This window comes from Varanus komodoensis, unplaced genomic scaffold, assembly GCF_004798865.1.
Source record: "Varanus komodoensis strain SLA01 unplaced genomic scaffold, ASM479886v1 scaffold3, whole genome shotgun sequence".
Lineage (NCBI taxonomy): Eukaryota > Metazoa > Chordata > Lepidosauria > Squamata > Varanidae > Varanus > Varanus komodoensis.
The window spans coordinates 64,746,131-64,762,358 of NW_025335761.1; the positions used below are offsets into that span (position 1 = coordinate 64,746,131).

Here is a 16,228-nt window from a genome sequence, read left to right on the forward strand (position 1 = left end):
ACCCGCACCCGCCGCCGCCGCCGCCCGCCGCCTCGCTGGCGCCCGTTCCGCGCAACGCCTGCCTGACGTGCCCGCAGTGCCACCGCAGCCTGATCCTGGACGAGCGCGGCCTGCGCGGCTTCCCCAAGAACCGCGTGCTCGAGGGCGTCATCGAGCGCTACCAGCAGAGCAAGGCGGCGGCGCTGCGCTGCCAGCTGTGCGAGAAGGCGCCGCGCGAGGCCGCCGCCATGTGCGAGCAGTGCGACGTCTTCTACTGCGAGCCCTGCCGCCTGCGCTGCCACCCGCCGCGGGGCCCGCTGGCCAAGCACCGCCTGGTGCCGCCCGCCCAGGGCCGCGTCAGCCGCCGGCTCAGCCCGCGCAAGGTCTCCACCTGCACCGACCACGAGCTGGAGAACCACAGCATGTACTGCGTCCAGTGCAAGGTGCCCGTCTGCTACCAGTGCCTGGAGGAGGGCAAGCACTCCAGCCACGAGGTCAAGGCGCTGGGAGCCATGTGGAAGCTGCACAAGGTCAGCCGTGGGGGCCGGGGCCGGGGCCGGGGCCGGGCCGGGGCGGGCAAAAGGGCGGGCCCGACTGGCTCCTCCGCTCCCTCCGTCCGTCTGTCCGTCCTCTGTCCCTTTCCTCCCTGGTCGCCCCAAGAGGGCCCCCGAACCTGGCTGCCCTCCAATGTGCTGGGCAGAAATTCCCAGGCTCAGCGAGCCAACGTTCCCCGGCCAGCCTGCCTTGCTCTAAAGCAGCCACCTCTGATGGAGTGGCCTTCCGGATATGCTGGACTAAAACTCCCAGAATGCCCCAGCCAGCTCCACTTCCCAAGATCCCTCAGCCAATATTCTCAGCCAGCTTTTACTGCTCTGAGGCAGCTTCCTTGGCAACGTTGGACTAAAACTCCCAGAATCCCCCGTGCAGCTTTGTAGTGGAACACACCTGAAGCGACCAGGTGGATGGAGGCTGCTCCAAAGCAACCGATACCAAACTGGGGCCCTCCAGGTGTGTTGGACTACAGATCCCAGCATTCCTGCCCAGTAGCCATTCTGGGCAGGGCTGATGGGAGCTGAAGTCTCGCACATTCTCCTCCCCTGCACCCATCTCCCTTTGCTCGCACTGACCTTTCTCCACCATGGCTCCTCAGGGACTACAATGCCCAACACGCGGGGTCAGTAGTGATGGGAGCTGCTCTGCAGCAGCAGCTGGGCGCCCACGGGGAGAGCAGCAACGCTTCAACAGGTTGCCTCTTCCTCCCTTCCTGTACCTCTTGACTGCCTTCCGTACTGTCTGCATCAGCCTTCTCTAACCTGGAGCCCCTCGGATGTGTAGGACTACAAGTCCCATAATCCCCCACCAGCATGGGGATGATGGCAGTTACCGTGCAATTCACCTAGAAGGCACACTGGGTTGGGGAGGGCTGGTCTGCATCTTTGTTCCCTGTCCGTGCTCACTCTCCTCTCCCTCAGTCTTTTATCCACCCCCCTGCCCCCCCCGCCATGCCACCTGGGGCTTTCCTCCCCATTTGCAGGCGTCCCATGCGCCTCTGGACAATTTGCTCACCTCAGCTGACCCCCATCTCACGCCCCCTCCCCACCTTGAGTGCTTCAGCCTCCTCCTCTCTGTGGGCTTGGAGTGCCCCCGCCCTCCCCTCCCCTCCCCTCCCCTCCCCGCCCAGGGTTGCTCGAATGGGGTCCAGCCGGCCAGGCTGTTTCAGAGAAAGCCGTGGGCCACTGCGCATCCAGGCACAGAGATGCCCTGAGATGTTTTGGCTTGGGCCGCCTCTGAAGTGTTTGCACCAAGCCGCCTGCCGAATCAGGCAGCAGGGCTCCCCCCGCGGGCTGGGTGGGTGAGGCGCAGGGCTGGCCTGGGAGAGACCGGCTGGCCCGGGGATGGGCCAGGCCTCCGTCGCTCCCGGGGGCCCCCTCGGCTGTGGGGCCGCAGGGGCCTCTGCCCGTGCCGTGGGCTGTCGGCCCCACGGGATAAGGACGGGGTGCGCCGCGGACATTCTGTGCAGGGCCAGGCACGTTCCAGCTCTGCTCGGGAGGTCGTCCCCGTCTTCTCGGTGGCGGTAGGGCTGAGCACTGCTGTCAAAAACAGATCTGCTTGGATCCCACCTGGCTCGGAGCCAGCCCTTGGGCACCTGTCTGCTGCGAAGGAGCCTTGCGGGGGAGGTGCTCAGCCAGGGAGAAGTCTGGGGGCTGCTGGGGGGGGGTGCACAGTTATTGGATGGGGCAGGAGGCAGGCTAGGGCAGAGGAAGCCCTGCGTCACGGTGGCAAAACGGCACACAAGTAGACCAGATCTGCCCCTTCTCACCACCGAGCCTCGTGCCGTGCGGCCCACCTAGATCTCCCCGGGGGTCCGTTTGCACAGCCGTGACCCTGCCTCTCAGGAAACTAGGGCAGAGCATGGACCGCGCATGGCTGGCTGCTGATGTGCCCTCCTCCCCCGCAAGCCCCGATGGAACACGTCAGCTGCCGGGTATCAGAGCACGGCCACATGCACACCCCCCCCCCCCGTTGTCCAGGCGTGAAGCCAAGACGTTAGCACATGCCACATGGCACGGGGGGAGCACAGAGGAGCCGCCTGATCCCGGAGCGGCCGTGAAAATGCACAGAACCGAAATGCAGGGATCAGCAAGATACATTAAGCGGTGCGGGGACGGGGCTGGCGTGTGATGGGCTGGCTTCGATTTTCAAAGTGTGCATGTTTTGGAGAATGTGGAGATGTGCATCTGTCAATGTTCGTTGAAGCTCAAGCTGGAGGTCTACCTGGTATCTCGAGCTCGAGGGTTGTGTGTGAGGCTTAAAGGGTTAAGTGCGTGGGTGAGGAGTCCCTATTAATCGCCGCTTGGCCCTGAACACCCTGAGTGACCTCAGAACCCAGTTTTGGGATAAGAGATGCAGCAAGAACATTAAAGTTACTGTAATAATAAAGGTTTCGCCTGATAGGAGTTTTACCCAGTCGAATGCCCCCAGATGTATTGGAATGCAACTCCCAACTTTTAATGGTTAATGTTAATGGTATTTATTTATTTTATTCGTGGGCCAGGGCGACTTATTTTATACTGTTAACTTGTTTTAGATTGTTAATTTATAGTATTTTAATTGATTTATTTGTAAGCCACCGTGAGGCTTCGATGAATGGGGCGGCATAGACATTTCCTAAATAAATAAATAAATAATAAATATATGGTGCTGGCCACGTTAGCTGCGGCTGATGGGGGCTGCAGGTCAACACCCTTACCTGGTTGGGGAAGGATGTGTTACGGGATTGTCAGTAGGATTACCGGGATGCATGTGAATTGCTGCATCTTTTTAGGCTTGTGAGTTCAGGTCTCTAGTCCACCATGAATTTCGGGTTTGCAAGGCAGAAGCTGCTGGAGAGATGGGGAATTTCTGCCCTGCCCGAGTGGCTGTTATTTCTGTGCTGAGCCAAGCAATGATCCTCCTGTTCCATGAGCCACAACCCCATTGATTCTTGCCACACAAAGCAAAGACAGACCAAATGTGATGCATCATGAGGGCACGAACCTCCAGGAGGAAGAGAGTGCGGCATCCCACACGCTTTGCCCAGTGAAGTCCTTGGCTGCATTGCTACAAGTGAGGCTTCCCGATCCAGGGAGGTGTTGATTCTGCTCTGCTCGACTCTGGTGCACCCACAGCTGGAGTAACACGACCCGTTCTGGGCTCCACATTACAGGAGAGACAGAGCTAGGTTGGAATCGGCTCAGCGCAGGGGCACAGGAGTGGAAGCCGGGTTGGGAGGGATGGCATAGGAGGAGAGATGGGGGGAACGGGGTCTTTTCGGCCTGGGGAAGGGGAGACTCCGAGGGGATCTTCCAGCGACAGAGGTATGTGAGGGGGCGCCATGTGGAGGAGGGCCAAGGCCTGTTCTTCCCTGCAGTGGAGGGCAGGATGCGTTCCAGTGGAAGTACTTCCTGATGGTTAGGACCTCTCGGGTATGGAATGGGCTTCCAGGGGAGGTGGCTGAGGCCCCATCCGTTAGGATGTTCAAGGAAAGATTGCGCAACCACCTGCTGGGGGGTTACATGAGTGGAGCCGGCTGGAGCCAGGGTCAGACTAGCTGGCTCGGGAGGCCCCTTCTGGCTCGCTTTGCTTCCGCGTTTCTAAGTGCATGCCGGCTTAAACAAGTACAGTCTTTGACGCCCCACAAGGATGCCGTGCAGCGTGCGTGGATGCAGCTCCGTTTCTTGAGCTTGTCCCAGGAGGATGCCGGGGCTGGTGTGGGACCAGCAAGGAATGTTTTAACTACAAGTACTTGGCCACTCCCTGTGCAGAGACAGAGCTGATTATGGCCCTCCTGCCCTTTTGCCTGGTTATATTTTCATCCTAGCCTTTCTGCAAGTTACTCAGGGCAGTGCTCACGGTCCTCACCCCGTTATCTTCACAACAGCCCTAAGAGGTAGGCCTTGGCTGAGGTACAGGTCATCTTGTAAGCTCCATGGCTGAGCAGAAAAACGCAGCCCAGCTTTCCTCAGCCCCAGCTGGCACTCCCACGACCCCGCAGTGGCCTCACATCACCCAGGCACACTCCTCCAGCTAAATTATCTCAACAGGAATGCCAGTAAAAGCCACCTCTTGGAATAAGCTTTAATTCTTCTAATGATCCTCTGACATCCACTGAGCTGCATTCTTCCTGAGACTGTTATTCACAGATTTATGGATATAGGAATGCATGAATTGCCAAGTAATGTCTATTAAATAGAGAGCTTTTCATAGGTGAGGGAGCTCCTTGGACGTGACCCAGGACTGCCATGCCTGCAGGGACGGCCCCAGGCACCAGCCCTGCCAGGCTGCCCTGCCCCACCGCTGAGTCTTCTGACCCTCTGCCGCTCCTGCGCCCTCTCTGGCCATGCAAGCAGTGGCAGGAGTCATGAGGTCTAGTAACCTCCTCCAGGCAGTTACTTGGACGGGGTCTTGAGGGAAAGGGAAGGCGAGTGGGCCGCAGTGGCTGTGACAACAGTGAGGAGGAGGACCAACTTGAAGGGCGGGCACTGTGAGTGTCCCATCAAAGGGCTTCCCAAAACCCGGACCTGGCATGGAGGGGTGGGTAAAATCTGAACCTGGCTACTGCGCTCACTCTGATCCACCCGTTTGTTGCTAGCCAAGGGCTACCTGGATAGCACCTGGCTAGCAACCTCCTGGCAAAATGGCAGCTTGGTATGTTCTGGGCTGCCTTGACGTCCTCTCAGGGTCAGCTTGAGAGGGCTCCTCTTAGCACGCTTTGTCCGTCAGAAATCTCCGTAGAGCCAATGCAGGAAAAAAGCTCTGTTAGCTTTGGCAAAGGACAATGTTTGCTGCTCTGCGAAGGCAGCTGGAAAAAAGCCCTCTGATTTGCCTCTGCCGAGCTCGCTCCCCCTGCCCCAGCGGCCCCTCCTTGGCACTTTGCTCCGTTCTGCAATCCCCCTTGAACAAGGCAGAAACGGATCCCTGGCTGCCAGCTCCTTGTTCCCAGGGTGCCGTATCTTGTTCTGGCACGTGAGCTTCTAGTGGACTAGGACTATCGCATGCCCTGTTCAAGGGAAGGAAGATGGGCAAGCAAGCAAGCTAGCTAAATATTAAAGCTTATGTTAAGTATTCATACGTGTCTTTGCTCAGAGGTGCTCAGGGCAGCTTATATAAAAGCCATCAAGATGCTTAATGCAACGCCTAAAAGCCCCTCCAGAGTGGCAGCACATAATCCAAACAGCATTCAAGGAAGGAGCGCATCTGGTATAAGTGCACAAACTGAACCTTTCCAGGAAGAGCTGTCCTGGGACAGGGCACCACCACTGAAAGGGCCCTGTTTCCAGCGGCTGCTGCCCTCCTCGTCTTCGGGAGAGAAGGCCACACAGGGCTCCCGAGGATGACCAGGTGGGGGACCAGCAGGCTGCACTTCCACCCAGCATCTCCGCCAGCACTTCCAGCTGCAACTGGTGAGCAGGGGCAGTGCTTGGCATTCCGAAGATGCCCAGTTGGGTCCCCGGCATCCCAGGCAGGGCTGGGAAGGCATCTGGCCGAAATCCTGGGGAGCCGCTGCTCCTGCCAGTCCGTGCGGATGCTAGCAGACTAGATGGGCACGGCCCTGGCACCGCACGAGGCCCATGCAGCGTCTGAGATATAGGTGGGCGCCATCTGCCATTTCACCTTCGCACTGGATCCCTACACCAGTCCTGAGGGGTAGGCCCGTCGCAGTGTCCCTCCGCTCCAGAGAGGCCCGAAAGTAGTCCCATTACAAAGCGTGTGCCTCTGTAGTAGGTGCACCATGTAATGGCTAATAGAACGCCTGAATATTCCTCTCAAGCTGATCCATCCTGCTTATAAAAGCATCGCTTGCAGAAGTGTCTTTGGTTGTACAACTTTCAGGAATCAGATCCACCCAGGGTGCAAAGCAAACGCTACCCAGGGATCAGAGAAGAGTTGCTAAACTGCGGAAAGAAATGTTGGCAACTGAGGAACAGCGCTGGGTGAAAAGATAACGGAATATCTTTTACTGTTGAAACGCGGCTGGGGGATTATTTTGGTTATTCCTGAAATGCACGTCACATGGTGGGCCAGGACAAAATGAAGCCGAGGGTGCAGGCACATCCCCCTTATTCCAACCCCCCCCCCCCCACACACACACATCCAATGACACCAGCTGGGAAAGCTCAGAACAAGGGACGGCTGCCTCACCCGGACCATTTTGGGTGGGGAAAAGTTGCGATGGTGGACAAATGACAGAGGTGGTTAACATTAGAAAGAGCCACTTTAGAAGGGAGAGAGAGGTATTTTTGCTTACTCGGCTCAGAACGTGGGGTCACCCAGTGCTAATTGTTGGGAGATTAAGAACTTAGAAAGATGCTTTTCCTGGATGGAACTTACTTGGCTGAGATGGCTTTCAAAGGCAATGGTTCATATGTTGTTGTTGCTGGAGATCTATCCTCAATGGATGCATGGAATGTCCCGGTGCCAAGGCTGCTTACCCCCTGCTTTCTGTGGGGGAAGCTAATAGCAGGGAAGAGCTCTTGCACTGCATTCACACTGTCAGGCCACAGGAAGCTCTGGATGCTGGTCGCCTGCAGGCTGAACATGGGTCAGCCGTGTGACGCGGTGACCAAGAGGGCGAATGCCACCCTTGGACGCTTAGCCAGAAGTGTGGCTTCTAGATCGAGAGAGCCACTCTGTGCGACTCTGGTGCGCCCGCAACTGGAGTATTGTGCTCAGTTTTGGGCCCCTCGTTACAGGAAGGATATAGCCAAGTTGGAGTCAGTGCAGCGAAGGGCCACAAGGTTGGTGGCCGGTTTCTAGGGGAAGCCATATGAGGCGAGACTGAGGGAACTGGGTCTCTTCAGCCTGGAGGATACTCAGAGGGGATCTGTTGGCGACATACAGGTATGTGAGGGGTGTCACATGGAGGTGGGTAGAGACTTGTTCTCCCCTGCAGAGGAAGGCAGGACGCGCTCCAACGGAGCAAAGCTCAGGGATCCCAGGTTCCATTTGGATGCCAGGAAGCACTTCCTGACAGTCGGGACCTCCAGGGTGTGGAATGGGCTTCCCCGGGAGGTGGTTGAGGCCCCATCGGTGAGGGTGTTCAAGGATAGGCTGGACATGCACATGGTGGGCATGTCATGAGCAGAGCCGGCTGGAGCCGGGGAATCAGACTGGATGGCCCGGGAGGCCCCTCCTGACTCACTCTGTTTCTGTGTCTATGAAACTGTCTGCTCAGCTAGATGGACTGACTGATCCAGCAAGTATCTATCAGCACAGCCAACCCGGCTGAAGCTGATTGGCAGGGACTGCTCTGGACCAGAGCAAAGGCCGGAAGCAGGCTGCCCCTTTGGAGTCAGGCTCTGTCGTTCCGGCAAGAGGGCCACTGCTCTTAGTCGGCTCCACTGGACATGCAGCCAGATGTGGAGATGCGAAGCAGCCAGAGTCTTATGCTTGCAAGAGGGTCCTTGACTGGCTGGGAGTAGGATTCTGCAAGCAAGGAAGGAAGGTGTGCCTCGCTTGTTTTCGCAGTCCCCAAAGCAGCAGGAGCAGATCTGGAAATGTGCGGGTAAAGGGCAGCATTGCAGTGTTTTCAGGAGTGGATTTTAGGTGTAATAGCTCCCCCTTCCTCCAAGACACACGATTCTGCCTGGCTGTTTATCCTCAGCACAACCCTGTGAGGTAGGCTAGGCCGAGAGTCAGGGGCACAACTGGCATCCCCCAGGGAGCTTCATGCCCGAGGGTGGGCCCGAACGCAGCTCTTCCCCATCCCAGTCTCTCCTCCTCCACATCTCTGCATGACCCCCCCGCCCCCCGCCGAGGTCTCTGATCAGCTCCCACTGGAGAAGGCAGGGCCTGCGATCCAGGAACACCATTTTTATGCTCCTCAAAGGCAGTGTTGGGAGCCGCTACCTCCATCCCGCCGGTTCTTTTCATCCCATCGCCCTCCATCTGCCCCAACATGTCTCTTGACCGTCAAGTCTCTGTACAGAGTGGCATTCCCCAACCAGGGACCCTCTGCATGTGGGACTGCAGCTCCCATCATCCTCAGCCAGCATGGCTGTTGGTTGCTCTTTGTACCCCAAACTCCTCCCTCCCTCCCTCCAACTTTCACCCTGTTCATGTTTCTGTCGTACAAGGAAGACGTGCAAAGGGAAACATGCCTTCTTTGGGATGGCAACCTTCTTCCATGAGTCTGGATTCATCTCTTGGCTTCTGGAAGAGAGCAGCTCTCCGGGGCCCTCCTGGGTTTATTTTCTAGGAGTTGTGCTTGCCCAGTGAAACTAGTTCTTTGTAAAGTCAGCTCCTCTGCAGGGGAACTGAAATACCCACAGCTGAAGCCCCTTGCAAGATCTGAGCTGCTTGACCATTAAGGGAACAAACCCATGCAGGTTAAACAGGAAGGACTACAGCTCCCAGAATGCCCCAGCCAGTCTTGTGTGGTCTCAGCTTGTCTAGGATTGTACCTGAAGAGAAGTGTTGCCAAATATGAGCAGCTGCACAGCTCAGATCTAAGCTCCCGGAAGCAGCTGAGACTTGGCATCGTTTTTAGCATGTTGGAATATGAGGTGAATGAATGCAGTCCTATTGTATACGCCTTATTTTCAGCATGATTCAAGAGACAAGGGCACTGCATGAGGATTTCAAGATTAGAGAGGGCATAAATCCTGCCAGTGTCTCAAAAACTGGAAAACGGTTATTAGCCTGATAGAGAATGTGGTACCTTTATGTAACAACCTGTCCTCTCTTTGCAACATGGAATTTTGTGCCTAGGGAATTCAAACTTTGCCCTGCAAAAAAAACAAAAAACAAAACCAAAACAAAACAAAACAAAACAAGCCACACAACTTGCAAAGGCATGCAAACATAGCCAGTTATATGTATTTCCTTTGACTTCTAATTATTTTTATTCTTAATTTTATTTTTATTTCACCCCACAGGTGAAGCTCTCTCTAATCATGTGGAGAGACAACCTGACCCATGGGAAAAGCACACCCTTCTCTTCTATGACTTGAGATTTCATGACACATTCTGTACATAGTAATGAGAACTAGAACCATGTTTCTGTTTTTAACTCTTGTATACTGCTCTTGGGCAGTTTTGAACTGTAGTTTGCTCTTTTAAAGAGAGCAGAGAGAAAGACTCAGTGCAATCTTTGGAGTTCTGTTGTGAACTCGAGTCAAAAAGTCCACCTCCCTGGCTTCTCTTCTTTCCCTCTTGTTTTTCAATTGCTTTGAGGGGAAAAAAAAAATAGAGAGAGCTTTAAATTTGCAGTTGTCATTGCACCTTCTTTGCAACAGTTATAAGTCCCACTTTCCCTAGGACACCGACAGCAAGGGCTGCGAGAACTGGGCAAGATGCTTGGCTATTAGCTGCCATAAAAATGAAGCAAGCAAATAAAAAAATGTGCATTTTGCCCTCAGTTAATGTACGAGTCTAAATTCTCATGTCCAGAATGTGCCTTCTAGAAATGCTCACATGATGTGCTTTTATCCTGACAGCTTGGCCTTTTGACTGCAGAACTAGCTGATGTACATTCATGGGAATGCTCTCATTATCTCTTGTCATCCTGCCAAGAATTGATTTGGGGGCTCAAGGAAAAGTGGGGGGAGGGGAGAGCAGCTTTGGGGCCTTAATGCAAGCTTCAGGGGGCTGTGGATGAAGAAAGGGAATCCCAGACTGTGCCTTTAGTTCAAAGCTTTGATCCCTGAGGATTCTGACTGTGTCCTAATTAGGCTTTTAATAAATGTTTTGGCAACACCAAGGGCACAAAGGAGGGGGAAGTGTTAATTTATTGGGAACAAGACATGCTGGCATTAGCTGGTTTTTGCTTGGATGTATTTTTGCTAGGAATACACCACCTGTGTAATTTATTATTATTTATTTACAAATTTTATACACCGCTCCACAGTCCGGATTTTGAAGCTGTGAAAAATTAGAGAACATAAAAGAGTAAAGCAACATGGGAAAAACAGTCCAACCATGGCTGGTGAATTCAGAAAGTCTTCCTGAAATAAGCATGTTTTCCAGAGGTGTTGTTTTCTGCCTGTCCTCTGGGTGTTCCAGAGAAAGGGGCTAACCACTCCTAAGGCCCTTCTCTGGTGGACTCTAGTTGGGCCAGATGGAGCCACAAGGACGATCTCCGTGACCAGCAGCTCGGTAAGGGAGAAGCTGCTCTCTCAAGTCCTCTGGTTCCAAGTTGTTTAGGGCTTCGTCCACTAGCATATGCAGGCCTGGAACCTGGCCCAGTTGTGAATAGGCAGCCGGGCATCTCCCGCTACAGAGGAGTTGGCATGTGGGGAAAAGGCATCTCCAACGAACGGATCCCACCTCCCATCCTGCCGTAAGGGCAGCCCCACATGGAGTGCCCTGCAGCGATCAGTCCAAGGCCGTGCAAACAGTTTCTGATCCAGAAGAGGCAGAGTGGCCAGAATCCACACCTGCACGGGCAAGGCCAGGGGGCCAAGACAAGCCAGGCAGGTGTTGCAAATCAGACCATTTCAAATTCTGTGGGGAAGCTTACTGAGCGTGCGGAGAGGGGAGACGGGGGACCAGCATCTTCGGTGCAGTGATCGTCCCGCATCAGCTTGGCGTTCCAAGCAGCTGGAATGCAGTGTGTTCCACCTTGAAGGTGGAGTCAGCTTTTGGGGTCTGGAAGGGCGGAGAGGATTCTGCTTGGAAGTCATGTTGTGCCGTTAGCTGCATTGCCCCCAAAGCATGTATTCTAGCTGTGCTTCTCCTGTTATTGACCTCTGCATTTCTCTTCTGTTTTAACACAAAGCCAGCCTAGCTGGTCGACTGTAACATAATCAAGGCTTTGAGTCAGAAAGCTTTTGTCCTGATCTGCCTGGGAGGAGTGGGGGAAGACCGGCCGGCCGTGCCATGATAACGAATTGAAATTGCAAATCTGTTGCAAATCTTTTCCCCTAGTGAGTCCCAATCCTACTTCCCTCTTAAGTGCAAGAGTGTGACACGTGCATGTGCCAGGAGACCTGGCACATCCAGGCCACGGACACAGGCTGCCTGGGCACACTCTTTGCAGCACGAGAGCACAAGATGCCGCCCATCCGTTGCTTACAGCTTGATTGTGGCTGAGTGCCAATGACTGCAAATGACCTCCTCCAGGAAGATCACCCCGAGGCCCCAAACCACTGGATATTCCAAAGATGTTTTTCAAAACTTGTGAAGGCAGAGTGCAACCCAGTGTCAAGGTAGCAGGTCCCACTAGTGACACAGCCTGGTTCTCACGGAGGAAATAAACCTGGATCTGGGTCATTTCAAGAGGCAAACTCATCTGTCTGAACATTTCAAAGGGCAAACCCATCCAGTTAAACAAACAAACAATCCTTGAAGATATCACGCTAACGTGTTAGAAAAATGGGTAGGCTGGAACCCCTCCAAATGCCATGGTAGTGTAGATGCAGAGGGAATATTTTGGCATGAAAGAGCCACTCGGTCATGCATTTAGAAACGGAACTGCCGCTTTCTGACATGCAGCTGGTGGCAGCTGACGGAAGAGGAGCTTGGACAAGACGGCTCTGCTCCAACCTGCTCGGAGATCTTCACATTTTAACAAGTGCGGGGAGCAGGGGAGGCAGTCTGATATAAAAAGCAGGTGGCTTGCTGTGCTCCACAGGGCAGAAACGAAACAGTTCAGCCCCGAATGAGATCCCATCATCGCTCTGGGCAACGAGCCAAGCGCGCAGGGACTGACGACTGGATCAGGAACGGCCTGAGCTGCCGGGCCAACACTGCAGGGCCCTGGTGCTGGTTTCAGGACCATGGAGAGCGACCCTGGAGCAAGTGCGGCTTTCCTTGGCGGCTTCTCCCAGAGGGTGAAGGTTGGAGGGGTGGACAGGCAACAGGGAACTGCTCCGCATGTCTCCCTGCTTGCTGAAGAAGCCTGAGGCCTGCTCCTCATAGTCCTGCAGAAATGGCCCGCCCTGGGCTGTGCTTGGGTGGGGCAGGACAGCAGTGGGCCCCGATGAGAGGACTTGCTTTGCTTCCTCCTCAGCGTCAGGGCCTCTGATGTCTGCGGCCGGCAAGAGACCCAATCCTGGGCCATGACAGCGCCTGTGCGAGGCATGTGTGGTTGGCACACGTGGGGGCAGCTATTCAATTCACGTAAAGAACAGCCATATAGCATATAAACATGGAATTAACATAGAAACAGAGCGAGTCAGAAGGGGCCTCCCGGGCCATCTAGTCTGACCCCCGGCACCAGCCGGCTCCGCTCACGACATGCCCACCATGTGCATGCCCAGCCTATCCTTGAACACCCTCACCGATGGGGCTTCAACCACCTCCCGTGGAAGCCCATTCCACACCCTCGGGGTCCTGACCGTCAGGAAGTGCTTCCTGGCATCCAAACTGAACCTTGGCTCCCTTGGAGCAAGTCCTGCCTTCCTCTGCAGGGGAGAACAGGCCTCTCCCCACCTCCGTGTGACACCCCCTCACATACCTGCGTGTTGCCAACAGATCCCCTCTGAGTCTCCTCTTCTCCAGGCTGAAGAGACCCAGTTCCCTCAGTCTCGCCTCATACGGCATCCCCTGCAAACCGGCCACCAGCCTTGTGGCCCTTCGCTGCACTGACTCCAACCTGGCTACATCCTTCCTGTAACGAGGGGCCCAAAACTGAGCACAAGACTCCAGTTGCGGGCGCACCAGAGTCGTATGGAGTGGCAGTAACACCTCTCTTGATCTAGAAGCCGCGCTTCTGGCTATGCAGCCATGCGCTTTGGAGATGCCCCGGTTCATGGATCAGCACTCGGCTGGCCAAAGTCACTTTTATGGCCAAAGTGGGATGCAGGTTTCTTTTCACCCCGTTCCATGCTGGGTAAATATTTTGTACCCAGTGTCCTTCTGTCCCGAAGATGCTTGGGTGAGACCTGAGAACGGGACGAGCCCATTGCAAATTGTCAGGTAGCTTCCTTTCTGCCTCATGAACTTAGGTGAGCTGAACCTGTAGAGAAGCAGAGCAAGGCCCGGGCGGGGGGGGGGGGGGGGTCCTTTAGCCTCTTGCTCAACTTGAGGAACAGTCTTTGGCAGATTGTGCTGATCCTCCTTGAATAAATTATAACTCCTGCCAAATTTAGTGGGGATGATTTTCCCCTGCAGCGTGTGGGAAAAGCAGGCCATGCACCCATTAATAAATGAACAAAATATTGGAAATGCTGGGTTTGCGTAGATGGCAGCACCAATTGCGGGCACGCAAAACCCGATTTTTGTTATTAGGGAGGCCTTGGGCTGCCTGAGATTTAATGCATCTGTCTCGGCTTGGCTGAGGGACTTCCAGCTCCATGCATCAATGCCCGACCTGTTCTATCTCCACACTTATTGAAACATGAACTTGCAACAGGGCACCGTCGAGTTCCCAGACCCAGAGGCAGGCTTCAAGTCATCCGTGCAGTTGTTCTGTACTGCCCAGTAACTGGTAGTTCACCAAATAAATTGTGCAATGTAAAAGCATAATGCAGAAATCTAAAAGCAAAACAAACATTTATTTATTTATTTATTTATTTAAAACTTTTCTATACTGTTCCATACTTAAAGGTCTTGGGACAGTGACTGTTAGAAGCCCGAGGGTGTGGAATGGGCTTCCTCGGGAGGTGGTTGAGGCCCCACCGGCGAGGGTATCCAAGGACAGGCTGGACATGCACATGGTGGGCATCTCGTGAGCGGAGCCGGCTGGAGCCGAGGGTCAGACTAGATGGCTCGGGAGGCCCCTCCTGACTCGCTCTGTTTCTCTGTTTCTATTTACAGTGACTCTCAGTCCAACTTACTTTAGAGGCTGTTTGTAGTGAGGATAAAAGGAGCCATGGGAGCTCCTCCCAAGAGCAGAAAAAGGCGGGGTATCAATGCAATGTCATCATGACGGTGATGACTGAGCAACAATTAAGCCAAAGAGAAAGGTGTAAAAAAAGAAAATATTCCATCCCCAATGCTAAACAATTAAGAAGCCTAGGAGAATTAAAAAGTCTTTACCTGCCTCCAAAAAACAAATTTTTAAAAATCCCAAAGAATCGGGCGTATTTAGCCTTGAGAAGAGAAGACTGAGGAGTGTTAGGATGACATTTGTAAGTCCTGGCAAGGCTGTCCCAAAGCAGAAGGCCTGGATCTCTTCTGGATCACCCCAGAATGCAGGACATTTAAGAAGGATGCAGACAAGCTGGATCAGCTGGTTCAGAGGAGGGCAGCGGGGATGATCCGGGACTGGAGACAGAGCCCTGTGAGGGGAGATTGGAAGAACTGGGCCTGTTTAGCCTTGAAGACTGAGCGGGGACAGGATAGCACTCAGCAGGGACCTGCAAGGCTGTCCCACGGGGAAGGCCTGGATCTCTTCTGGATCATCCCAGAATGCGGGACACGGAACGACGGGCTCAAGTTCCAGGAAGCCCGGTTCCCGCTAGATACCGGGAAAAAATTCTTGACTGTGACAGCAGGGGGACAATGGGACCCATGCCCTAGGGAGGTGGCGGGCTCTCCCACACTGGAGGCATCCAAGGTGCAGCTGGGCAGCCCCCTGAGAGGGAGGGTTGAACTGGGAATCCTGCACTGGGTGGGACCCCATGGCTCTCTGCCTCCCTCCAGCTCTGCTATTCCGATCTTGTGCTTCCATGATTCCACAACTCCCTGATTCCAGGGACCAAGTGAGCTTCTGGGGCACCCCACAGCCAGGTTGCTGCCACCGGAGAGAGTTCACCTTCCACGTAGTCCCATATAGTGGGGCTACTCGCAATCCCCAGTACTCCGTACAGTTCCAACCATGCCTCAAAATGTGCTTAAGGATTTTAAGAGGAGACACACCTGTAATTATGTGTAGAAACTAAAGTTTCTGGTACAGGATTTAAAGTGGTAAAATGCAGATTCATGCCAAAATAGCATGGAGTAGATTTATGGGTGAGCTCACACTCGACACAAACATACCAGAAAGACATAGTGAAACCATCCTTTGTGTTAAGAGCACACTTCTATGCAAATTCGGAGCAGAGGCCTGCAACTCCCAGCATGCCCCAGCTGGCTGGAGCATTGTGGGAACCGAGGGCCTTTATCCTGGCTAGACTTGCCTAGAATTGCAGCTTAAACCGGCTTAACATGAAGTTAGATCCATGAATGAAGCCGGGCAGGTCAAACATCCCACAAAGGGATGTCAAAGGAGGCCAGTCCTGTGGGAACGGCAAAGATTCTGCTCCTCCAGGTTCCCCGTTCTCCAGAAAAGAAATTGGGCACTTCCGAACCATGGCATCCACGCAAGCACACAGGTGCCTCCCCGAGTTCCTTCGCTGGGTGACAGAGAGTTTTTCCACTCATCACATTTTGCTCATCAAGCAAAATTTAATTAACACTAAATGCAGAAGCTGTGCAGCTGAGGGGGGTGGTTACACAAACATTCCACTTATTCCTGCATTTCCAAATTCCGCTGGAAATTGGCAAGTGAACACACAACACCCTTATTACGTTTCCCCCAAAAGACTTTTCCCTCCAGGCTAGAAATCTTTTCACGGACCTGTATTTTCCCACTCTAAATTAGGGGTGGACAAGTCTGCATTCAATTTTATTTTTAAGTCTCAGGTTCTCTCCACTCTAAATAAGAACTATGAGGATTTTGGTAAATTCTTCTAAAAACTGGAACAAAATGGCATTCCCAGACAGCTGGCTAAATTCGAGACGCAGTAACCTTAATTCAGCTTTAGCATTAGTGAATACACAGCGGATCAAAGGCAGACTTTTAGGACTGGCAGACTTCGAGACTCCTGGGCCTGCATGAACCAAC

General features: G+C 54.0%; 1 protein-coding gene across 1 annotated transcript in view; it reads left to right on the top strand.

Moving 5' to 3' along the window:
• Window positions 1–2: 2 nt before the first annotated feature.
• The window catches only part of TRIM9 (tripartite motif containing 9), a gene marked incomplete at its 5' end in the record, with an annotated part of 61,475 nt that continues 45,249 nt past the window's right edge, over window positions 3–16,228 (top strand). The window contains one exon of the mRNA XM_044436272.1: window positions 3–509. Coding sequence (XP_044292207.1) covers window positions 3–509 — 507 coding nt within the window. The remainder of the gene's footprint in view (window positions 510–16,228) is intronic.